This window comes from Cervus canadensis, chromosome 10 (assembly GCF_019320065.1).
Source record: "Cervus canadensis isolate Bull #8, Minnesota chromosome 10, ASM1932006v1, whole genome shotgun sequence".
In the NCBI taxonomy this organism is placed as follows: domain Eukaryota; kingdom Metazoa; phylum Chordata; class Mammalia; order Artiodactyla; family Cervidae; genus Cervus; species Cervus canadensis.
In genome coordinates, this window is record NC_057395.1 from 41691461 (window position 1) to 41717132 (window position 25672).

The window sequence follows — 25672 nt, forward strand, 5'->3', positions numbered from 1 at the left end:
TAGTTTCAGAGGGTTTTTACAGGAAAGAAAAAAAATTTTCTAGAAGCAGATCAGTTCAATCTTATAGAAACTATTTTATAAAATAGAAAAAGGACACCTGACAACATAGCCTATAACCTTTGTAACAGGATCACTCAAAACAGTCTGTCACTCACTCAGTCATGTCCGACTCTTTGCAATCCCATGGACTACAGCCCTCCAGGCTCCTCTGTCCATGAAATTCTCCAGGCAAGAATACTGGAGTGGGTTGCTGTGCCCTCCTCCAGGGGATCTTCCCAAAGCAGGAATTGAACCTGTGTCTCTTATGTCCCCAGTCTTGGCAGGCGGGTTCTTTACCACTAGTGCCAGCTGGAAGCCCCAAAACCATGTGAGGGAAGAAAATCTAAACCAATCTCAGTTGTGAACATAGATCCAAAAATGCAAACAAAATACTGGCCTCCCCAAAATTCAGAACTGGAATTCACCACGTTCATATTCATGAAGAATCATCCCAATCAATGCAGGAAAGAACTTTTGAAAACTTTTGAAACTTTTGAAAACTTCAAAACTCATCCATGATTTTTAATAAATCTCTCCAAAATCACTGCAGAAGGTGACTGCAGCCATGAAATTAAAGATGCTTACTCCTTGGAAGGAAGATATGACCAACCTAGACAGCATATTAAAAAGCAGAGACATTACTTTGCCAACAAAGGTCCATCTAGTCAAGGCTATGGTTTTTCCAGTAGTCACATATGGATGTGAGAGTTGGACTACAAAGAAAGCTGAGTGCCGAAGAATTGATGCTTTTAAACTGGGGTGTTGGAGAAGACTTTTGAGAGTCCTTTGGACTGCAAGGAGATCCAACCAGTCCATCCTAAAGGAGATCAGTCCTGAGTGTTCACTGGAAGGACTGATATTGAAGCTGAAACTCCAATACTTTGGCCACCTGATTGCAAAGAACTGACTCATTAGAAAAGACCCTGATGCTGGGAAAGATTGAAGGCGGGAGGAGAAGGTGACAACAGAGGATGAAATGGTTGGACGGCATCACTGACTCAATGGACATGAGCTTGGGTAAACTCCAGGAGCTGGTGATGGACAGGGAGGCCTGGCGTGCTGCAGTCCATAGGGTCACAAAGAGTTGGACACGACTGAGCAACTGAACTGAACTGAACTGAACTGAACTATGAATAGAAACAAGCTATCTAATATGATAAAGAGTACCTACCAAATATTTACAGAAACACTATTCTTAGTGATGAAACATTAACAAAACTCTCTTTAAATCAGAAAAAGGAGAGCCAACTTTATCATTGCTAGTTACCAGCATGCTGGAGAGTAAGCCAGGGCAGAAAGACAAGAAAACCAGAGGAACCTTTATTCTATGACCATCTGTCTGCCTACCAAGAAAACCAACACCATCTATAGACAAAATATTGAAATTAAATCACCTACATCCATCTGCACTTCCCGGGGCAGGGGCAGGGGAAGTGGTAAAGAATTCACCTGCCAATGCAGGAGATGCAGGAGAGACGATGGTTTGAGCTCTGGGTCGGGAAGGTACCCTGGAATAGGAAATGGCAACCTGCTTCAGTGTTCTTGCCTGGAAAATTCCATGGACAGAGGAGCCTGGAGGGCTACGGTCCACGGGGTCAGAAAGAGCTGGACGTGAGTGAGCAACAAAGCACAGCACAGAATAGCACACACAGCCACCTGGCCTGGCATGGGAATGGAAGGAACAAACTACACATGGATCAAGGCGAGAGATATCACTGGGTGTGCCAGGCCAGCCCCTGCTAACCACACACCAGATGAGACCATCTTTATGACCCTCGAAACCAAAGAAAGTCACATGGTACACTGTTCATGGGCTTCCCTGGTGGCTCAGCTGGTAAAGCGCCTGCCTGCAATGAGGGAGACCTGGGTTCATTTCCTGGGTCGGAAAGATCCCCTGGAGAAGGAAATAGCAACCCACTCCAGTATTCTTGCCTGGAAAATCCCATGGACGGAGAAGCCTGGCAGGCTACAGTCAATGGGGTTGCAAAAGGTCAGACACGATTCAGTGACTTCACTTTCTTTCCTTCACACTGTTCATGGGCACAAGTGCTTGTAGAAAACTATCTGTGAGGAGCAAGGGTATGGCGAAGTGCAAGGTGTAGCTGCCTCTGGAGCAGAGAGCGGGGATGGGGTCAGGGAGGAGGTACACTACAGTTTCTGGACCTTAAACTTAGTGGCAAGGTGGGGATGCAGGGGGGGAGGTGGCGATAGTGGGTGTGGCAAGCCTGTGAGCTTTATCCTCACGCTTTACCTCTGTGTGGTGGGTTCTTTAGCAAATGCATTAACCTTCTACATAAATAATGTAGATTAACAGAAGAGTTCAACCAGCAATGGTCAGTAGAAACCTGTTTAAATGACAGGCATAATTAAAGCTCCTGTTAAAAACAGCTCCTCTGCGCCAGCTTCATTCACAGCAGGTTAACCACAGGAAACATAGAGAATCACCACAAAACATGCCCTGAATCAATGTCTGGGACTCTGAGGAAGGAGCATGGACCCCAGAGGAGACGGGTGACCAGTGACAGATTGCCAGCTGGGAACCTGAACCAGGCTGGAGGTTTCTGCATCTGTTTTATTCCACGAACCCAGACAGCCTTCCCCCTCGGCCACCCCTTCAGCCAGCTCCGCAGCAAGCACATATATGACCTTCCTCAACAGTCACAAAGCTGGTCTCCCACCAAGCTCAGCACACGTCTTTTCAAAGCATGAATCATTTCTAGATAACCAACAATTAACGTTCAGAACCTATAATCTGGTTCCAGTGTAGTTCTCAAGGCCTCAGTAATCTGATCACTTGTCTAATACATCAAGACAAGAAAGACCTTACTCTTAAGAGATCAAAAGTCACAGCCATTGTTCCACCTTTGGAGAGAACATATGATCGACACTCGTGAACATGGAGACACATAGGTGACAACCTCAAAAGCAGTCAGGGAAATATATGTGAAAAACAGTGAGTGTTTACATGTCAATATGCATATATTAAAAAGAAAAAAATTATCTCTGGGGTTGGTTGGGGAAATTTACATAAGACTTACATGGAAGTTTACATATAGATTTATACAACCTCTTTGAAGAGCAATTTGGCAATATCAACATTTAAAATGCACACATATTCCCATCTAATAACTTCCCATCTAGATCCCCACACAGGAAAAATTCTCCCACGAGGGGGGAAAAAAAAAAATCACAAGAACATTCTTAGCACCTTGTTTGTAAAAGAGGAAGGCGGGATACACATGCCCATCATTTTTACTTGTCTTCAAGTAACATTAAAGATCTAAAATACCATGCTTTTGACGAGAATCTTAAAAGCTAAATGAATGAATAAAAACTTACTTCAAAAAGAAACAGGATGGAGTCCAGCTCCTCCCTTTGTGACTTATTATTCCCTGGAATATATAAAAAAAGAATTCATTACTATGACAACGTGCCGACTTTAAGATATTAAAAATTAGGTTAAAATTACGTTGCTGACCCTGGATCTGAACCCCCACAGCTCTATGAAGTGGCTGTCACTCATTCACTCAATAAACTCCGAGGATGGTCTCCGTGTCAGGGACTCTTCTGGAACCTCAGGGCACATGAGTTCACAGGCGTGAACCCCTGCCCTGGGGAGGTTTACATTCTGGCAGGAGGAGGCTCTCCAGAAATGAGTGAGGAAACTGAGAAGCAGATGGGAATGCCCAAAAGTGCAGTTTGGGTGTTGACTCGGGAAGTCGGGGACACCCTGCTGATAAGGGGACACCTGAGCAAAGACCTCAAAGAGGTGAGGGAGCAGCCACAGGGAGACCCGGGATATGGAAATGGGGGGTGGTTGTGTTCCAGGCGAAGGGACTGCAGGGTCCCCATGGGGGAGCGGGTCTGCATGGGGAGGATACAGCGAGGAGGCCCTTGTGTCTGGAGCGAGGGGGAGAGTCATGGGGGTGAGGCGGGCGGGCAGGCAGGCAAGGGCGTGAGGGGACCAGGAGGCCACTGGAGGGTCTGCAGTGTGGAGCTCATGACTGACAGACGCTGTAAAGCAACCCTCCAGCTGGTCTTTCCCAGAGATTTTGGTGGGGGTGGGGTGGACGGTGTGGCAGGGAGGCCAGTTCTGAGGTGGCTGGGGTAACCCACGTAAGGACAACAGGAGGAGGCCAGGAGGAGAGGTCAGGAGGACAGGCCGGGGCGAGAGGCCGGCGATTCTGGATACGTTTTGAAAGCAGAACCAACAGCGCAGGTTTTGGCTGAATAACTGGAGGGCTGAAGGGATCACAAGATGATTTTGTTATTCCTAGCAACCATTTTCCTTTCTTCTTTTGTTTTGGTAACTTCCTCCCCTGGGCTCCAGTCAACACACAGACTGTACTAAAAGCAAGAAACTGTAAAGCCTCTCCCTCTTTTTATCGGTCCTTCGTCGTGACTCTCTGCAGGAGATACAAGGCAACAGAGCGGCAGAGTCTTCTCCCCATCAAGAAGGGTCTATTTCTTTCCAGGCCCAGAATCTGAGAGGCCACGTGACCTGCTCCAACCACGGTGACGACAGCAAATGTGAGGTGAGCTCAAAAAGCCTTACTTGCCAGCAGGTCATGGAGCCCTGAGGCCAAGTGTGCTGGAGCCCAAGGAAGCCTGCCAGCTGGGCAAGAGGGCCCACGCGAAGGAGCACTAAGGCGCCCTGGGCAGCAGCTTGACCATCAGGACATGTGTGAATGAGGCCTCTCGCCACTAGCCAGTCAGAGACAGGAGCCAGCCCAAACCACAGGAAATGCCCAACAGATTCAGAAAAATCACAAACTAAATGCCTAGTGGTTGTTTGAAGGCACTCAGTGTTGGGATGGTTTGTTGTGCAATTTGTTACGTGGCACAAACTGACTGATGGTCTTGAACCACCAAATTTTCCTAAAGGATAGAGGGAGGAAAGGGAGAACAGGGATGGAGGGAGAGCCTTTTAAAAAATGAGGTTTGTAGATGGTAATGTTGTTTTTTTAGATACCAGGTGTTAGTTTTTTTCCTTTGCTATTTTGATTGAATATACGATCACACTACTATGAAGTGGAACAGAGCTAGGAGGCAAGATAAAAATCACATCATTCCATATTTGAGACAGCTACCAATCTGGCAGAAAAAAATTTAAGTTCAAGATGTGTATTAATTTATAAATCACGAGGGGGGAAAGCTAAGAAATTCATTTAAAAAGAACAGGTGCTGGCATCCTGGGCCCAGGCCCACGTGTGCCCTGACCTAACAGAGGCTGGAGCAGTATTCCCTGCAAGACCTATGGCAGCTGGGTGGCCTCCATGCTCCTCTCTAAGGCCTCTTCTTTCCATGTGACCCTGTCTCAGCCTACCGCACCCTCCCCCCCAACCTCTGGAATGGAACTCACACTTTCTGTGGTTTTCCTTTTATTTATATATATATACTTTTGTGTGTGTGTGTGCACGTGCACAGAGTCTTAGTTGCAGCACGCAGGCTCTTTAGTTGCAATATGCAAACTCTTAGTTGCAGCATGTGTATTCTAAGTTCCCTGAGCAGGGATCAAACCCAGGCCCCCAGCATTGGGAGTGCAGAGTCTTAGCCATTGGGGCAACTAGGGAAGTTCCCTTCTGTGGATTTCTTGTCTTTCTATTTTCCCCTTGGCTGTTGTTGTTCAGTTAATGCCTGTACGAGAGAAAGTTCAAGGGAAAGAGGCAACCGCTGTGAGTTCACAGCTCTGCTGAGTGTTTGGAAAGAGAGGAAGCTTAAAGACATGTAACTTGTAGCACGTGACACACACAACCTTCAAGAACTTCCTGTATTTTTATTAAAAAAAAAAAGAAAAAAACTTTGTATACCAAAAAAAAAATTTTTTGTAGAAATTCTTACCTTTTAATTTCAAACTATTTTCCAGTGTTATAAAATTTTCATAGAAGATGAAATATATCTGAGAATAGTTGGTCTCAAAAAACTGCTTAAGATCGCTGGCATCCACATTGTCTGAAAAGAAAAAGTTCCCATTTACAACCACAACCTTACATGATCATCAGCATTCACGAACAATCTTTTCAGAAACAAAGGAATGCAAAAACCAGTCATGTCCCCTTATAAGACAAAACAACACAGTAAAGTGCATTTCCGTCCACTTCTTTCTCCACCTAAGGGGAGCTCTGAGGTGACCTGGGGCATGTCCCCTCCCCCACCCCCAAACCTCAAGGTCACAACCGCTATAGAGCAGCCAGAAGGCCAGGGGTTTAGTGAGGGTCCTGGGAGGGACGAGATGATTTCTGGCTGGGGGTGGGGGGGAGTAAAAGTTGGGGCGGTTTAGACCCAGACCATAAAGGATGGAGGCTTCCAGGTGGCGCTAGAGGTAAAGAACCCACCCGCCAATGGGTTCTTTGAGACATTAAGAGACTCGGGTCAATCCTTGGGGTCAGGAAGATCCCCTAGAGTAGGAAGTGGCAACCCACTCCGGCATTCTTGCCTGGAGAATCCCATGGACAGAGGAGCCTGGCAGGCTACAGTCCATGGCGTCGCAGAGTCAGACTCGACTGAGTGACTTTGCACGTGTAAAGAAGGATGAGCCTAACTCTGCCAGGAGCGCCCCACGGCCCAGTCTCTCCTCCCTCCCTCCAGCCACCACATCAGGCCCTTCCGACCTGCCCACATCCACCTGGGCCACTGGTCACCGCATCCCTCCAGCTTCTACTTGACCCGTCCGGCCCCTGCATGGACACAGTGGGTCCTGTGTTCCTAGCATCATTCCAGCCATGTGTCTCCCATGTGTTTAGTGTTGATAAACCAGGGCTGCAGGGAGATCGACTGGACATTCAGGGAATTCATTCAGCCCAAGAACATGTCCCCCCCACCCCACCCTGGCCCCTGCAGGGGCCAAGCCAACAATACAGCCAGCGTCCCTTTTGGCTCAGGTCAGAAAAGTCACCCACTGTCAACACACCTCTGCACAGGTTCCTCAGGAAACAAGGTTGTTTGTGCCTTTCCAGCAGCATCCTGACCAAGGTGTTAGCTCTTTGGGCATTCTTAAAATTTGACAAGATTACTCAAGGAGGGAAAAAAAAAAAACATGCTGCTATTCAATCTACATCGGAGTTGTATCAGCTTTGGGGTCCTAAGTCTGTGAATATGTGAGAACACACCCACTGCCACGTCTACATTCTATAAAGTTAACATTCACACTGATGAGTCTAAAGAGTTGTTTTCCTCTGATAACTACATAGTGCCGTTCATGGAAAAATTTGCACTGGTTCTTTGAAAACAATGTACCTAAGATGTTGGAAAGATCATTGGAACGGCCGAGTTCACACTCCTGTTTCTCAACCGAAAATCACACGGAGCACAGAGCAGTACAAGTTCCTGGTAACTAACAAGTTCACCTGCATGCGAGCAGGTAACACCACCAGGAGCCTTAATCCACACAAGCATTACCGTTCTCATGAGTGACACAGCCTTGCTGTGGAGTTCTCCAGTGCCTTCCTCGAGTGTGCCAGTTCCAAGGGCTTTGTTAAATGTTTACTCCAACACCAACTGCTCAGAGGGCCTCTGAAACCTCCCCAGGCCCCAGACCAGGGCAGGACTTCCGCTCTGCAGCCCACCACCCTCTTCCTCCCAGTCACAGACTATGTCACACTACGCTCAATTTCCTGGTGCAACCGGGCTCAATTCTGATGGAATGATCTGTCTCCTCCGTTAGAGACACTGCCCACCTCACAGACCCCCAGGTGGTCTCAGCACCATTACATGCCCTGCAGGGAGGATAAGCATTTAGCTCAATATTTTCCTGAATGCACTAAATGAGACAAACAGCCTCTAATACACAGTCACGGGGCAGTGACCACAACGTGTAAGCCATCAGATCTCATGCCGACACGAAAGAGGCGACCTGACCCTTGGGTTACCAGGAGGGAATCGTCACCCCTCTGCGGAGGGGGTCCCTCCCGCTCTGCAGGCTCAGCTCTCACTGTACGCTGTCGGCTCCAGGGAGAGTCCGGAGGCATCTCCCTTCACCTTCTTCTCTTCCCACAGTTGCTCGAGCTGAACCCCAATCCCCATCCGGGATCCTCCCAGCTGCTTCCCAGCCCGCCTCCAGGGTGTTGGGTCCTCCACTGCCCTGCTGGGCACTGCGCCCCCATCCCCACCCAAGGGTCCCTGCCTCCCTGCTTCCCCTCCGCAGTCCCCTCTCCACACTGCAGTCAACAGGATAACAGAATAAACCAAACCAGTAGCACTGAAAATAAAATTCAAACTCTTTACCACTACTCCACAGCCTTTCCTCTGCTCAAAGGCAAGTCCACCCGACGCCACATTCTCCACGCTGCCCTGCACTCTGGCCACCGTGGCTTCTTTCCATCTCCCGAGCTTCCCACACGTGTTCCCCACCCCCCGATCTTTGTCCAGCTCATTCCTTCCCATCCTCCAGAGCTAAGGCCGCGCTCAGCCTCTGCAGGGAAATCTCAGGGGTCCCTGTTGGCCACGGATCACCTGCCTCCTCCAGCATGGAGTCTGGTGGGCGGCCAGCCGGGAGTGGACTAAAGCTGCAAGACACACAGAGAGGATGTGGGCCACCAAGAGTCCATCCTCCCTGGGATCCCCTGGTCCCTCAGAAACACGCCAGGGTCAGCGACCTGAGCACAGCGGCTCTTTGTCAAAGCTGAGGGCCTCATGCAGACAGGAAGGCCCTCCAGGAGCCAGAGCCCAGCCACCTCCTCCCCACCACTCCCTGACTGTTCTGTTGATGAGGGGCAGCCGGATGGAGCTTGACATCCTCACGACAAGACACTGTGATGCCTTCAAGGTCGCTCCGCACACAGCGAAACCAAGAGTGTAATATCGGTAACTACGCGCTTTGTTTACCCCGCTGAGGACTCCTCGGAGGTCCGGGAGTCCCCCTCCCATGATCCCTCCCCATGGCACACCTCATCAGTCAAGACTGATTCATTCCTTTCTTCCCTTACTGCACTCCACTGGAATGGAATCCTCAGCAGGCAGGAATGCCATCCACCTGGGATTTGGTCACCGCTGTATTCCCAGACCCAGGAACAGAGCAGGGTACCCGACAGGTACTCAACACATATTTGTCAAATGAACAAAAAAATTAACTCCACATTTTTTTTTAAATCTCTAATCTTCAAAATCTAGAACAACTCCTTTATCTGTCTTATTTTTTTTATAAAACACAAGACTCATGAGATGACTCTTTGGAAGGCACAGATCTTGGAGAAGGTGGCCTCAGGAACAGGAAGTCAGTGTCCGGTAGCAGGGCACACAGACAGGATCACAGAGCTGCCTTTTATTTTTTTTTTTAATAATTTTTAAAATTTATTTGGCTGCACCAGGTCTTAGTTGGGGCACACAGGACCCTCAGTTGTGGCATGTGGGATCTAGTTCCCTGACCAGAGACTGAATCCAGGTCCCCTATACTGGGAGAGCAGACTCTTAGCCACTGGACCACCAGGACAGTCTGCTTTTTAACTTCAAGATGCATAGATATTATGGTAAGAGGACTGTTCAGGAAAAAAAAAAAAAATGACCATAAACTTCCTTTAGAAAGATGCTCTTCACCTGCTCAGTCAAACATGACTGGGTCCCTCCCCCTGCAAACTAGGCCTGTGCCAAGCGCCAGGAAATTTGAACAGAATAAGGTGCAGGGGCCCCAGAGACAGGGATACAATCAAGTAACGGAAATGACACCGGGACCAAAGTCCAGGCCAGGCCTCAAAGCAGGGAGTGAAAGCCAATTGGGAAGGCTGGAACTGCTAATAACACTGTATATTTAGTCCTTAAGAGACACTTTCATGGATTTACTATATCTGACCCTAACCACAACCCTGTGCTTGCTCCTTGGAAGAAAAGCAACGACAAACCTAGACAGCATAGTAAAAATCAGAGACATCACTTTGCCAACAAAAGTCCATATAATCAAAGCTATGGCTTTTCCAGTAGTCCTATATGGATGTAAGAGTTGGATCATAAAGAAGGCTGAGCACTGAAGAATTGATCCTTTTGAACTGCAGATGCTGGAGAAGACTCTTGAGAGTCCCTTGGACAGCAAGGAGATCAAACCAGTCAATCCTAAAGGAAATCAACCTTGAATATTCATTGGAAGGACTGATGCTGAAACTGAAGCTCCAATATTCAGGCCACCTGATGCAAAGAATCGACTCATTGGAAAAGAACCTGATGCTGGGAAAGATTGAGGGCAGGAGGAAAAGAGGGAGACAGAGGATGAGATGGTAAGATGGCATCATCGACTCAAGGGACATGAGTTTGAGCAAACCCTCAGAGATGGTAAGGATAGGGAAGCCTGGCATGCTGCAGTCCATGGGGTCACAAAGGGTCGGACACAACTTAGCTACTAAACAACAACAACCTCATGAGGGAGATGAGGCAGGTGTGGTCAAGTCAAAAAAAACCTTCAGATACAGGATCATCCGTAACCTGACCAAGGTACCAGGCCAGTCAGAAATGTGGGGAAGACTTCCTGTCTGGGGTTCCAGCCCGAACATGAGCTGCACAAAGGCTCAGAGACACGTGGGAATAAGTCAGACCCAGAAACTGGATCAGGAACACAGAGAAATGTCATCTCCTTGGGGAAGGGGAGCAGATGGAGAGAAGACCCTAAGACATGGGGGGAGAGCGTGGCCCTGAGAATGGGCACCACTTGGCTCCCCGAGAGGGACCTTAGCAACCTCCCCACCACCTTGTGGGGCCAGTAAGAAAGCGGGAAAGAGCGGAAGTCCCGGTCTGGGTATGTCCAACATGGACGCTAGCATGTGGCCTTGCTGGCCTCACAAAGCCCAGGCAAGTACATTCACACTGACCACAGAGGAGCAACCAGCAGACAGCTTCACAGAGCTGGGGGTCATTCGGGGATTTGTAAAGAAACCTCCATTAATTTTTCATTCTCCTTGACTACCACCCAACAGGCAATGAACTATTATATTCCCATTATATCTGAAAAATAATCTATATTCCACACCAAAAGCTAGCCTCCCCTGTTCAGCTAAGCCTCCCGCTGACAATTATTTCCCCAAATTTAGTTGGAAGACAGTAGCAAAGCTGGAGCACAAAAACCTTTGGAGCAGGCCACCTGGTTTCAAGTACAAAAGCCACAGGACCTGGGCAAGTTATTTAAACATGCTGTGCCTCAAATTCCTCACCTAAGAATGGGGGGCCAACCATAGCTCCTGTGATAAAATGAACACAGGTGAGGTGCCTCTAAAGGCAGAGTCAGCATTATTTAAATAAATGTTAGTTGTCTTACAATTACCTAGCTCCAGGCAAAGGACACCGAACCAGCCAGGAACAACCCAACTTCACTTGTGAAGTCATAAAACTCAATGACTCGTGAAACTCAACCACTTAATGAGAACTTCGATAAGGGACAGCACCTCATCCCAGTTCAGCAGCAGATGCTCCAGAGCTAGGGGGACTGTCCCTCCACTTCCTCCTATATACAGTCCTTTTCAGTAGCAATCCTACTCCTTTTAGGATCTGAGGATCATAACCCAGATCACTAAAACCAGCTTCAGCACACCCGGAAGCACCAAAGGAAGAGGGAACACTCTTCTCAGACTCAGGGGCCCTGGTGGACACTGTCAAAGAGGAAATAGGGGCTCAGAACAGCTCCTCCCAAGTAGGGAGTGACCCCCAATCCTCCAGCCCTCCCTCCCCCACCCGCCCCAGGGCTCAGAGCCACCCCAGCGCTGCCCATGTGACTGCGTGTGGATGCAGATGGTGTCATTCACTCACATTCCTTAGATGCTGGCACCCAAATACAATGCTCAACATCACACGCTGGTGAGAGGGAAGGGAGCTGAGTGAAAAACTTCATAAAACATAATTCAGGAACAATGAGAACAAGGAAAATTAAGTCAGACACGAGACAGAAAACACCGACAGGGATGAACATCATGCCCTTACATAAGGGCTAATGAGAGCCTGGTGGTTTCAACCTTTTCACAGCTGCCTAGGTCTCCACCCTCTCTCCCTCTTTTACAAAGTGTCACACTTTGTAAAAAGTGCCACGAATTATTCCCGCCCTCCATCCACACCTTTAGAAAACGCCCATCCATGCTGATCCGGGCTGAGCTCCCGACCTGAGGTCCCGACTGGACCCCCAGTCATCAGGAGCCTGATTCAGCTGTGGCTGCAGAGCCTCAGGTAGTGTCTGGTCCAGGGAGGTTAGGGTAAACATATACACACTACTAGAGATAAAATGGATAACTAAGAAGGACCTACTGTATAGCAAGGGGAACTCTACTCAGCACTCTGTTCACAACCTACATGGGAAAAGAATCTAAAAAGAGTGGACATCTATGTATAACCAATTCACTTTGCTGTACACCCAAAACTAACACAACATTGTAAATCAACTATACTCCAATTAAGATTTAAATAAGAAAGAAATGAGAAAACTCATGGAGCAGAGCTGCCTGCAGCCAGGGCAGAACCATGCAGCAACGCAGACAGGTGAGGGGATGAAACAGACACTTGCCGTAAAGTCTCTGTGAGCCTGAGATTGGGGATGGGGTGCCTTGCTTGTTACAGAAATGTTGAGGGGGAAAGAAAACGAAACTCACCAAGAAGTGCCATAGGCTGTGGCGAGCCCATGAAGAGCTGCCACCAAGGACAACACATTGTCTCCTTGTCCAAGAAGGAAAAGCAGAAAAAATAGGTCCAGATAACAGGGGATCCCCAATGTGTGTGTGTGTGTGTGTGTGTGTGTGTGTGTGTGTGTGTGTGTGTGTGTGTGTGTGTGTGTGTGTGTGTGTGTGTGTGTGTGTGTGTGTGTGTGTGTGTGCGCGCGCGCGCACACGTGATGCGGGAGACCTGGGTTCGATCCCTGGGTTGGGAAGATCCCCGTGTGTGTGTGTGTGTGTGTGTGTGTGCGTGCGTGCGTGCGTGCGTGCGCGTGCGCACACGTGATGCGGGAGACCTGGGTTCGATCCCTGGGTTGGGAAGATCCCCTGGAGAAGGAAATGGCAACCCACTCCAGTATTCTGGCCTAGAGAATCCCATGGACGGAGGAGCCTGGTGGGCTACAGTCCACGGGGTCACAAAGAGTTGGACACGACTGAGCGACTTCACTTCACCTGTGACACAAACCACCTTCCACAGAAAAGTATCGGCAACACTACCCAGAGAGTCGGGACAGTCTGGGCAGGCAGGGACCCCCTCTCCTGACACTAGCTGGGAGGGTTTAAAATCTCCATTGTGAGCAGGACTGTGCCAAGGGCAAGTAACCAACCTGGAACTCACCTGGGGAGGATGCAAAGTCCTCATAATGAAGCCTTTTCAAGACTCGGCAGGGAATCAGTCATAAGACAGCAGGTGTGCTGACTGAGCTTCAGTGGTAACTCAACACTTTTCCCATCATCATTACCATCAAAGAGAAATTCACATCTGAAAATGCATCTATGTATAAGAAGACCTAAAAAAAACATCCTTGGCCTTATTATATGCAAATACAAAACCTTTGTGTGCACAGAGACGCTCAGGTACACAGCAGGTCGAAGACTCCCGTCCCAGGGGCTGCACAAGCCACCCCCCACCGCCCTGCACACTCTCTGGAAGATTTTAGGGTCTGGCTCACTGTCACTGCCCCCACACCCAGCACTGATCTCCACACTCACACAGGTGATGCCCCACTTCCGTGTCTCCACGGAGGTTGTCCTCCATTCCCTCTGCCACCCAGGCATCCCTCCAACCTCCACTCCTTCCAACCTCCACTCCCCTAACCTCTCCTGCTCACTCCTTCTGGAAACCTAATTCTGACAACTCTTCAACCTTCCTGGGCCCTTGAAGCTAATGACCCCACCACCCTGATCAATAATCCCTCTGAAGTCATCATTTCTTTGTTTATCCTAATTTGGCTTCCACAGTCCATCTTTTTCTATTTTTATTGGAGTATGGTTGTTTTGCAATGTTGTATTAGTTTCCACCGTATAGCAAAGTGAGTCGGCTCTACGTATACATATATCCCCCCCTTTTTTTAAGATTTCCTCCCCATTTAGATTACCACAGAGCAACCACAGTCCATCTTTTTAATCACGCCCCCTTCCCCAATCATACTCAATAAAACCCCAGTCTCAGTTTCACCCTTAGTTCAACTGAAAGTATTTATCTGTGCACAGCCATGTGACAGATACCAAATACTTTTTAAAGTACTGAGTATACGTGAAAGAAGGCTTCCCAGGCTGGCTCAGTGGTAAAGAATCCACCTGCCAAGGCAGGACACTCATGTTCAATCCCTGGGTCGGGAAGATCCCCTGGAGGAGGGGCATGGCAACCCACTCCTGTATTCTTGCCTAGAGAATCCCATGGACAGAGGAGCCTGGAGGGCTACAGTCCATGGGGTCGCAAAGAGTCGGACACAACTGAAGCAACTTAGCATACATGCACATACATGAAAAAATGTTTTGCACATGTATAACAAAGCAAGCACTTTAAACCCACCCACTCAAGCACCCCCGCAAGCGGCTCCACACTGCTCACCGATTCTCAGATGTCTCAGGGCCAACAGCTGGTGTGCTAGTAACCCAGTGCCCAAGCACCACGAGCCAAGCCCAGCAGAAGGAAGAGCCTAGAACACCGACATAACATTGATACTTCTGGAAGCATGCAGGGACCTAAACTACATATTCCTCTTTGCAGAAATTGAAACGGAAACTCAAACTCTCACTTTCACTCTGCTGATGGTTTTGTTATCATTACACATTATTATAGCCATGTTGGGCTGTTTTAAATTTTTAAGAAATTTCCCCTGAACACAGACATATATTCAAATTTGTATCATAATGGACTCTTTCCATAGGTGTTCTCTGTAGAATTTAAACTGAAAGCGAGAGTGGCCTGGAGCAGGCACTCTGGTTTTCCCTCTGCCCCCCACACCCGGTCAGGCCCACAGCAGACCCCTGTCTTCCTAACAGACCCATGTGTTCAGGGACCATCCACCCCATAGAACTGTGTGCTCTTGGGGCAGGGGTGGGAGACCCGATGCTGCGGAGTCAATGACAGTGGGAACAGCCCCTCGCCAACCATGAGTTGAGGCTCAAGCCTGTGACCCAATGCTTTAGGCTCAAGCCTGTGCCCCTGCGAGCACTGGGAAGAATTCTGGTGGAGATGCCGGGAAAGGGTCACGGTTCATAAAGGGTCACAAAGCGCAAGGGCTTCTCTGGACGTTCTGCCCAGACGTTCTGTCCGGGCTGCATTTTGCAGGCATTTTGCCACTCAGAGGACAGACCTGCCACATGGACGGAGGACAGTAGGGAGGGCAGAGCAGGGAGGGGGAGCCAGGGGACGGTCACATCGCTGAGCAGCCGTGCCAGCTGGCTTGTGCTCACATGCTTTGGGGCCAATTTTCAAAGGAGAAAAAAAATTCTTCTTCGTTTATGCTTACACTTGGGTTTTCTGTTACCTGTATCCAAAAACATCTTTGCAGATTCTGACAGTAGAAACCAATCCTAGTATAACTAAAAGGTTGTAAAAGCTATAGTCACCCCACTTCATTTCCTAAGGTGTCTTATTTTCATTTCTTTATACCTATATGGTAAGATAGGTGCTGCTGCTGCTAAGTCACTTCAGTCGTGTCCGACTCTGCGACCCCACAGACGTCAGCCCACTAGGCTCCCCCATCCCTGGGATTCTCCAGGCAAGAACACTGGAGTGGATTGCCATTTCCTTCTCCAATGCATGAAAATGAAAAGTGAAAGTGAAGTCGCTCAGTCGTGTCTGACTCTTAGCGACTCCATGGACTGCAGCCTACCAGGCTCCTCTGTCCACGGGATTTTCCAGGCAAGAGTACTGGAGTGGGGTGCCATTGCCTTCTCCAAGATAGGTGAAGAAAGTAAAATTCTAGAGGTCGGAAAGATGTTAAAAATTCTGTAACTCTAGATTGACAGTCCCCATGTAAAAGTGATTCTGATAAAGATATACTCCATGTACCTAGAGCTAAAGTTTTACAAAGCAGAGCTATTTTTAAACATTGCTGACACACCTCTCTCAAATGCAGGCTTCTAAAACTTTATTATTAACAGATATCAAGTGCCAACACAATCAAACAAAATATATACACCAATGAAATATAATGTTTAAATCTAATGTGTTTTATATACATTCACTTTTTATGAAGAATAGTGGATATACAATAAGTTACAGGTGTACAATATAGTGATTCACTATTTTTAAAGATTATACTTCATGTTTATTATAAAATATTGGTACATTCCCTATGTTGTATAATATATCCTTCTGGTTTAATTTATACATAATGGTTCATAAATTTTCATATATCTCTTCTTTCGTAGGAAGCAAGTTTCATCAGATTTTTTAAGGCAATGCATAACTGTTTTTACTTTTCTTTCTTTTTAAAATCAGAATATAGTTGCCTTACAATGTTATGTTAGCTTCTTCTGTACAGCAAAGTGTTATCAGTTATACATATACATACAACCCCTCTTTCTTGCATTTCCTGCCCATTTAGATCACCACAGAGTATTCAGTAGAGTTCCCTGACTATATGGTAGGTTCTCATTATATCTACTTTACACATAATAATGCACTTCACTTTTCTTGATCTGAATTGGCCTATGTTAGGCCAGATTCACTCAGATTCACTCAGGAAGGAAAGAGTTAGAGATAAAAATAAATAAAACAGGAGCTAAGTGGGAACAGCTCCAGCTCACTTCTAACAACTAAGCAGGCAGAAGAGAGGTGATGAGGGCAGAGAGAGGCATCATACTTATGTCAAACAATCATTATTAATAAGCATAATAACCACTTACAAAAGGGATTTGTATATATTAACTCAAACCTCCCAGAGCCCTAGGAAGTAGGCAGGGGAGGGTCAGCGGGGTCAGGTCCCCAGCAGGACTGGAACCCAGGCAGGCAGTCCGGCTCTCCCGCACTGCTTACCTGAGTGAGCCTAACATTAACAGAAAATGATGGAGGAAGTGCACGGAAGTACACTTGGAAACACCATTTTTTTGAAGTAGATAAGACAGAGTTGGTAGAAAGCCTACCAACTGTTTAGTAAACAGTTACTAAACTCCACAGAGAACCCCGAAGCTGGTATATTTAGGACACCAGAGCCAGCCTGCAAGGGGAATGACCTTCACTCCAAGACAGGTTAAAAGGGTGGCCTTTCTGTGAAATTAATTCAGCGGAGACTGAGACAGCCTTTCGCAAGGGGCTCTCTTTACTTCCAGAAACTCGCCCCGCCGTCCCCTGCCCCATCATCAGCCAGGACACCATCAGGCCTGTCTCGTCCCTCATATGAGAAACCAGAGGCAGCCACCCTTCTCCCGCCAGCCTGGGTCTGCTGACAGCACAGAGAGCCTGGACTCCCAACCTGAAATGGGTGGTGGGTAATTTGCCGTGTGAGTCCCATGGGACACAACAGGGCCATTTAAGTAACAGGTAAGTCTTCACTTACTGATGCGAAAAACGTCCAAGGCATGTCAGATCAGAAAGAGTGTCGGCCCATGCATAATAACTACTTGTGTAAAACTGTGTTTCTGTGTGCACGCACAACACAAAGAGATCACACATCGGCAACAGCAAGCACAAAAACACACCTACCAAAATTTTAACACTGGTTATCAGGGGACTGAAGAATGTGAAGAGCTCTTTCACACTTAAATGATTTTTTGCTTATTCATATAAGTCAAATGTTTATAATGAGTATGTAAAATTCTACAACCAGAAAAAACTACAAAACTATTATTCATTTCAGAAACCAACAAACAAAAAGCTGCCACAGTGTTTCAGAGATTTTTTTCCAATGTCTGATTATTTATCGTAAAAAAGAAAAAGCACAGCAGACATAACAGCAACCATAATTTCCTCCAAACGTGTCTGACTCAAGCTTGAAGAACATTCAAGATCCAAGTAATACAGAAAAGTAGTATCTTTACCAGGACGAAAATGCCCTAAAAACAGAAAATAATTTAAACTTCCTCTGCCCAACATTGTGAGTAGACCTTCTCTGTAACAACAGAGAAATTTTTTGTACATAAATGCCTTGTGATGATTCAGATCTAGAGGACTTTTCTGCTGTCTTTAGGGAAAGCTGCTTCTCTAATCATCATTCACCTCAAAGGGTAGAAAAATGATACAGTCGGGCAGGAAGAAATGATCTCTGTCCAGCCATTTGGTAGCTTGTACTGCACAGGAACAAACAATGCTGTGACCCCCCTGAATGCAAAAAGGTGATGAAATTTCCAATCACGGTCAGATTCACTTGGATGGGATAGCCTCAGCACACATTAAGTTTTGCTCAATCCAGGGCTCATCACCAACCATGGAGCAGACTCCCCTTCGATTCAGCAGCAACACCGGGTCGTAGAAACCACATATCTCTTCAATTATCACTGAGCTGAAGACCAAGACTCCCTCAGGCCTTTCCACTAAGAAACACTACCTAGAGGGAATTCCCTGGTGGTCAAGTGATTAAGATGTGGGCTTCCGCTCCTGGGGCCTAGGTTCGACCCCTACTCAGGGAACTAGGATCTTGCAAGCTATGCAGCATGGTCAAAACAACTTTTTTTTAGTGGCTCAAGTTCTTTAAAAAAGAAAAAGCAACACAATCTACAGCACAAACAGGGTCCTAACTTAGCAGGTAGGTACACGAAACCCAGTCCATCTGCTGCCTTTCACCACCGTTCATGGGATAAATTAACACTGCATTGACCCATGGATGTTTTCCTGTGCTCATTCATTTCCAGCCACTAGCTATTCTCCATTTCTTGTCCACATCAGGGCACTTCCTAAGGTACCTACTCTCTGGCTCTTACAAGAATTCAGGGTGATATAGCAAGTGCATTCCACGCTGTCACAAGCTCGAGCTGCTGCCTGGTCCAATCTCATGGCCCAGGGCAGTCGAGCATTCCTGCTCACTGGCCACAGTGGTCCCGGCCCGTCTCCTCATCATGACCCACTGCAATAGCAAGGAAGGAACGGCCACATGTGCTGAATATGGTTCCCTCCAAGTAAAGAATCTGCCTGCAATGCAGGAAACGCGGGTCAATCCCTGGGTTGGGAAGATACCCTGAAGAAGGAAATAGGAACCCACTCCAGTCTTCTTGCCTGGGAAATTCCATGGACAGAGGAGCCTGGTGGGCTACAATCCAAGGGGTCACAAAGAGTCGGACATGACTGAGCAACTGAACAGCAATAACATTTCCCTGGGGACCCAGGAGTGGGTCTGTTTGCACACACAGGAGGAGAGAGGTTTCTTTCAGGAGAACTTAATTCATGGTCTCGACTCATTTTTTGGCCATGCCACACAGTATGCTGGATCTTAGTTCCATGGCCAGGGATTGAACCCATGTCCCCTGCAGCAGAAGCATGGAGTCTTTACCACCAGTCTGCCAGGGCAGTCCCTTGAATTATTACTTTATTGATGGGAGCTTCTGGCTAGTGAAAACAATCTCTGGGGCAGGAAGGCTCTTAGAAATTTTTCTGAACATCCATATAGGTGGCTACTCCTCTCCCACAGACTCAGATCCAGGTACGTGGAAATCGCATTTTTGGTTTTTCTGAATGCAAGCTCAGGCATGCCCAGGGCTGAGTATAATACCTGACATGTGGTTGGTGTTGGATAAAAAATAACACGGGATTCTGGAGCCAGCTGCCTGGGTTCAGTCCTGTCGCTATCACTCACTAGCTGGGCAATGTTGGGCAATGTTCTTAATTTCTCTGGGTTTTATCAGGAAGATGGAGATAATGATAATCCCCACCCCACAGGGGAGAGGATTAAAAGTACATGTAAAGTATTTCTGGTGGTCCTTGGCACAGAGCAAGTGCCAATTAAATGCTACTTGTTATTATTACAAATAAGGAATCAAGATGTACAAAAAGCTGCTGGTGTTCTTGGTATTATTTAGCATCAGTATCATTTAGTGAGCAAGATCAGGCAGAACACAGAGGAGCAGAATATAAAACCAAAGGCCACAAATGCCAATGGAAGATACAAAGAGCTGTGGGAATTTGAGAAAAGAACGTTTCAGGGGAGAGGGGTGAAGGCACTCTGTGTGAAGATGTGACGTGACTCTGCCGGCTCTGGAAAAATTCTGCGGGATGGGATGGCCGACACCCTCTAGGAGAAGGGACCAGGTATTCATTTGGGTTCTCTGGGAAATGGATATCAAAACAGGACTGTTCACACAGGAGGTTTATTGAGGGAGATGCCGTGAAGGACGAAGAGGAGGACCTGAGAAGGGCGGACTGAGCCCTGCACAGAGGAGGGGAGGGAGGGGGGCTGAGAGGCAGCAGAGGCCTAAGAGGCTGCTAGCCCAGGCGTCTGGGTCTCCGAGGAATGACCACGTGAGTAGCCCACGTGCTCAGTAACTGGCTGGAGGAAGCCCAGGAGGAGCCCAGCCCTGGCTACTCAGTGGAGATGGGTCCAAGGGCAGCACCGGGAGCATCGGTCACTGGGGCCCCGCAGTGGAGCTGATCTGAGCACAGCCTCTCACGGCTCCCACGGCTGGCACAAGCCGGGGCCCTGGTACCTCCTGTGTCCTTGAAAGTATGCTTGAGCCTCAGCAAATATGTGCCATCGCTGAAAGTCAAACACAAGACCATATCCTTATCTTTTTCAAAAGTTTTTTTTTTTTTAACTAAACTGCAACTGCAAAAGCAAAATCAAAGTACATATTTACTGTTATAAATGACAATTACTTTTAAAATAGCGTTCTGTGTCTTTCAGATGTGGTCTCAGTTTCTGAAACAACATAAAAGACGTAAAGTGATTATGAAACATCTCTTTTCTAAAAATCAAAGTTAAAGCCCTCAGAGGAAGATTCAGAACGAAGAAAGAAGGCTCTACTAAGAATCTAGAAGGAAAATTCCTTTATAAACTGGTTGCTTGAGGCCGCAATTTGCTCAAATGAGAAAATATTTTGTAGACATGTGAAGAGCTACACAAATATGAGATAGCAATACAGTCAAGTGACGTCTCAGGTGGGGTGAAGTCACATGAAAGGTAAAAATGGAGAAAATCCCAATTACCCTTGAATACGGGAGCCACACCCAGCAGGGAAGGCGCTCCCACAGTGAGGGACATGAAGGAAAGAGGACCTATGGGGACACAGCCATGACCCTCCTCAAGCCACTGCTCGGGAAGGGTAGGCAAAATCCGTACCACTTAAACTGTCCCCATTTTATTTATTTATATATATATGTGTGTGTGTGTGTATATACACACATATATATACATCATGTTTATACATATTTACACATATACATTTACATATATAGTCCATCCTAAAGGAAGTCATCCCTGAATAGTCATTGGAAGGACTGATGCTGAAGCTGAAACTCCAACGCTTTGGCCACCTGATTCGAAGAGCTGACTCATTTGAAAAGACCCTGATGCTGGGAAAGATTGAAGGCAGGAGGAGAAGGGGACGACAGAGGATGAGATGGTTGGTGATATCACTGTCTCGATGGACGTGAGTTTGGGTAAACTCTGGGAGTTGGTGATGGATGGGGAGGCCTGGTGTGCTGCAGTCCATGGGGTCGCAAACGGTCGGACACAACTGAGCAACTCAACTGAACTGAACTGATTTATATACATATACATTTCCCCCTTCTGGCCAAGCATTTCATGACATAAGTTAAACTGCATTTATGAGCTCTCCCCACCCCCCACAATGAACAAAAACAAAGCCTCTCCGATTACAGTGTTTATTTTGTGAAGATGCACGGCAGAGAAAAAGGAGTAAGACACCTTCAGTTCCTGTCACTATACCAGCGAGAAAACTAGTCAGCAGTTGACTTGCCCTCGTACCTTCACAGAAAAAGCAGAAGCCATGGTCCGAGAGGTCCCTGCACCACCCTATCACCCCACACCCGGTCCCTGCTTCTTCCGAGCGGCCTCAGACAGAGAGGAGCCCCTGTGTCAAGCCTGTTCTGTCCCACCCTCTGGATCCCGCAGCAGATCACAACTTTCATCATTTTAGCCCCTTTCTCTCTATTTCTTCAATTTTGCTCTTTTATTATTTCCTTCTCCTACATGTACAAAAATTCAAATTCCCCCAGGTCTTAAAAAATGTAAAACTTATATCTACACACACACACAGACCCATCCATCCTTGATCTGGAATTTCCCAGTCTCTTCCTGGCATATGAATGTGTGCTCTCCCCGTGGCAAGGCCCAGAAATAGGACTCAAGCTGGCTAGAGCAAAAAACCAGGGTGTTCTGGGCTCCTACAGCTGAGAAGCTCGGGTGGGGATGGTGCAGACGGGGTTGAGCTCCTCAGTTCACACAGGGTCCATGGACTCTCTTCACTCTCCATCTCTCCGCTCTGCTTCCTTCTCACGGTGAACTCGATTCAAGGCAGGTGCTCCCCCCATGGAGGGAAAGGCAGCACAGGCTACACCCTCTTGGCTTGTCATCTCAAAGGAGAGGAGCTCTCACCCTCCAGGCATCCATGTTTCAAACCTCAGGGAGACTGCGGCTCCTGGACCATTCACCGGGGGAAGACCCTGGATTTGGCTCCTCCTCTGTTTAAAACTCTTGCCTGGATTCCCAACATCCACCAACAGCACAGGATGAAAACCGTGCAGTCAGTCACACGGTGGCCATGCCTTCACCTCTGCACCAGCTGCTCTTTCCTGCAGCTCCTCACCCCCAACTTGCCCGCCTGGGAAACTTCTGCATTCACAATTCCAGACCCACCTCAGCCCCACGTGCCCTCAGGAAGCACTGCTGGGTTCTCCAAGGGGCTTTCTGAAGTGCCTCCTCTCCACCTGCAACCACCCATACATTTCCACACACCCCACCCAGGCACCAACACCCTCGTGGAAATGTAGCGATTTACTTGTCTGTCTCCCCTAGCAAACTGCAAATCCCGTGCTTGTGCCTTATTAATCTCTGAAGACACAGCCCTACCAAGCAGACACATACACACAGACACACATATCCACATACACAGACTCAAAAAAGTACGTGAAACCAAATTTTTTAAAAAATCCAAAAACAAGATAGTGGCTTACTACATTTATACTTTCATTATGCTAAATTTTACAGTAGAGTAACATATTGCTTCTTTTAAAGATAATTTGAAACTTTGAATTGAATTGATTTGCTATTTTGAAAGTCAATTTTTTAAAGACAATAAGCAGTTCTCTACAGTTTTATCTCTGGTACTTAGTTTGGAGACTAGAAATTAGTACACTAAACAACTAGTAGAAGTTATGTATGTCCATCAGCAAATAAAGCATTTACAAGCAAAATAAAAATTATAAAATTTTTCATTAAAATACTCTGGACCTACCAATTACCCCTCTTCCCAGAACCCTTGTAGCTCAGTTGGGAAAGAATCTGCCTGCAATGCAGGAGACCTGGGTTCGATTCCTGGGTTGGGAAGATCCCCTGGAGAAGGAAATGGCAACCCACTCCAGTATTATTGCTTGGAAAATTTCATGGACAGAGGAGCCTGGCGGGCTACAGTCCATGGGATCGCAAGAGTAGGACACGACTTAGCGACTAAACCACCACCAGAATAAAAGGTCAAAGGCAAAATAAAAATTATAAAAGTTTTTACCCAAAATACTCTGGACTCAATTACCCCTCTTCCCAGAATTAAAGGTCAAAGGCAGCCTTTTTCAGTTATCTCAAAGAAAACATCTGAACTCAGTCAGACTTTCATCCTAGGTCCACCTTTCTCATACCAGAGAATCTCCAGCCTAAGGAACAGGGGTGGGGTATCTGTGTGACATATATGTGTCCAAAGTTCATTTTATATTCCAGAAGTTACAGGTAAAAAATGTGAGCAACTGATGAAAAATGAAGAAAGGGAGCATTAGGGCCAAATCACTTGGCTTCAAACAAGGTCACCAGAGAGAAGCCATCCCACGACTGCCTGAAGGGCCTGGTTTATACGCCCCAGCTCTGTGCTGGCTGCGGAGTGTCCATGTGGCATTCATGTCCAAGGAACTATTTTACCACCTGTGATGGCTGCCAAGGACACGGAGAGGCCAGCGAACACGAAAACACAGGAGGAGCCTTTTTATCTTCTGTCATGTTCACATCAAATACGGCCTCAAGGTCTGCCTAGAACAATACAGTGAAAACGGGCTAGGAAGAGGGCAACGAACCTCAAAGCAACATGTCTGGGAGACATGGGGGCTTTGGTTTACATGTTAACATTCATTCTGGTGGGATATTCTCTGGTATGTAAATATGCTTTTGAGTCAGGATAACTAGCAAAAGCACGACATGAGCTGTACAATCCCATGACTGCCAGCCCTGCCCCTTATGGGCAGGAGTCCACCTCTGGGAGCTTCAGTTTCCCCATTTCCAGGTTGGGGGTGGGGACACCACCATCATCAGAAACTGGGGGACAACCCAGTGAGATCGTGACGCTGATAAACAACCATGTCACAGCTTCCTAACCCCTCATTAGGCTCCAGACCCCACGTCTAACAACTTCCCGATGGTCGCTCCCATTTGGATCTCGCCTTTCTCTCAAACTCAACACAGTTCAGTTCAGTCGCTCAGTCGTGCCCAACTCTTTGCGACCCCATGGACTGCAGCACGCCAGGCTTCCCTGTCCATCACCAACTCCCGGAGCTTGCTCAACCTCATGTCCATCGTGTCGGTGAGGCCATCCAACCATCTCCTCCTCTCAACTCAAACTCAACACACATCACACCAAACTCACCTTGTTCTGTTATTAGCCAGGGTCTCCTCCCAACCCTCTGGCTCTATCCATGGCACCCCTACTCTCCCAAATACCTAACATCAATGATCAAATTTTAACAAGGTGTTTGCTGCCACTGCTGCTGCTAAGTTGCTTCAGTCAAGCTCGACTCTGTGCGACCCTAGACAGCAGCCCGCCAGGCTCCTCTGTCCACTGGATTCTCCAGGCAAGAATACTGGAGTGGGTTGCCATTTCCTGCTCCCAACAAGGTGTTTACTGCTGGTCAGATTATAGAGGATTTGACTGTTTCACCCTTGCTGCCAGAGAGCATTTGAACAACACTGAGGAGAGCACAGTGAATCAAGGCATAAACATGCTCAACCCAGCAACCTGACTTCAGCGAATCTATTCTACGGCAACAAGGCAAAGTGCAGAAAACGCCGTTTCCCAAGATGTTTAGAGTAGTAGTATTTACACCCGAGAAAGAAAGAAAAAGAAGGAAAAAAAAGAGGAAAAAAAGGATTGACGAAGAAAGGAACCTATTTAATCACCAGAGAATAGTCTCAACAAATACCTATTGTTAATAAAAATAAAAGGAAAAAGACATAGGTAGAAGCTAACAGGAAGCTTAAAAGGCAATATTTACAACTTGTGAATAAGCAAACTTGTCCCTCCTTAAAGCAACAGATGCACAGAAGGAAACCTATCAAAATATTCGATTCTGTTCTATGGGCATAAAGAGCATCAGTGAACAGTTATTTTCTCCTCCCTGGTTCCAAATTATTTGGTCTGAACACTGGGGTCACTAGAGTTGACCGGGCTGTGGCCCCTGACCCCAAACCTCTTCTCCTTCAGATTCACCACTCTTCGTCCAGCTTCTGCAAACCACACTTGAATCTAGAATCACTAGTTTCTGCCTCGGGGTCCTTCATGACTCCACCCTTCTCTCCAGTTGTCACCTGTCAGCTCCTCCATCGCCAGCCTTCCCAAGGACTCCCTGCCCTCCCACCAGCCCC

At 47.3% G+C, this 25672-nt stretch overlaps 1 protein-coding gene across 5 annotated transcripts in view; it reads right to left on the bottom strand.

Moving 5' to 3' along the window:
• The window catches only part of RALGAPA2 (Ral GTPase activating protein catalytic subunit alpha 2), a 294158-nt gene that overhangs the window by 263330 nt on the left and 5156 nt on the right, over positions 1-25672 (bottom strand). For all 5 annotated transcript variants that reach the window (XM_043478794.1, XM_043478793.1, XM_043478797.1 and 2 more), the window contains exons 2-3: positions 5881-5991; positions 3379-3431 (exon numbers count right to left, since the gene is read on the bottom strand). In XM_043478794.1, the coding sequence (XP_043334729.1) occupies positions 3379-3431; positions 5881-5991 (164 nt within the window). The remainder of the gene's footprint in view (positions 1-3378; positions 3432-5880; positions 5992-25672) is intronic.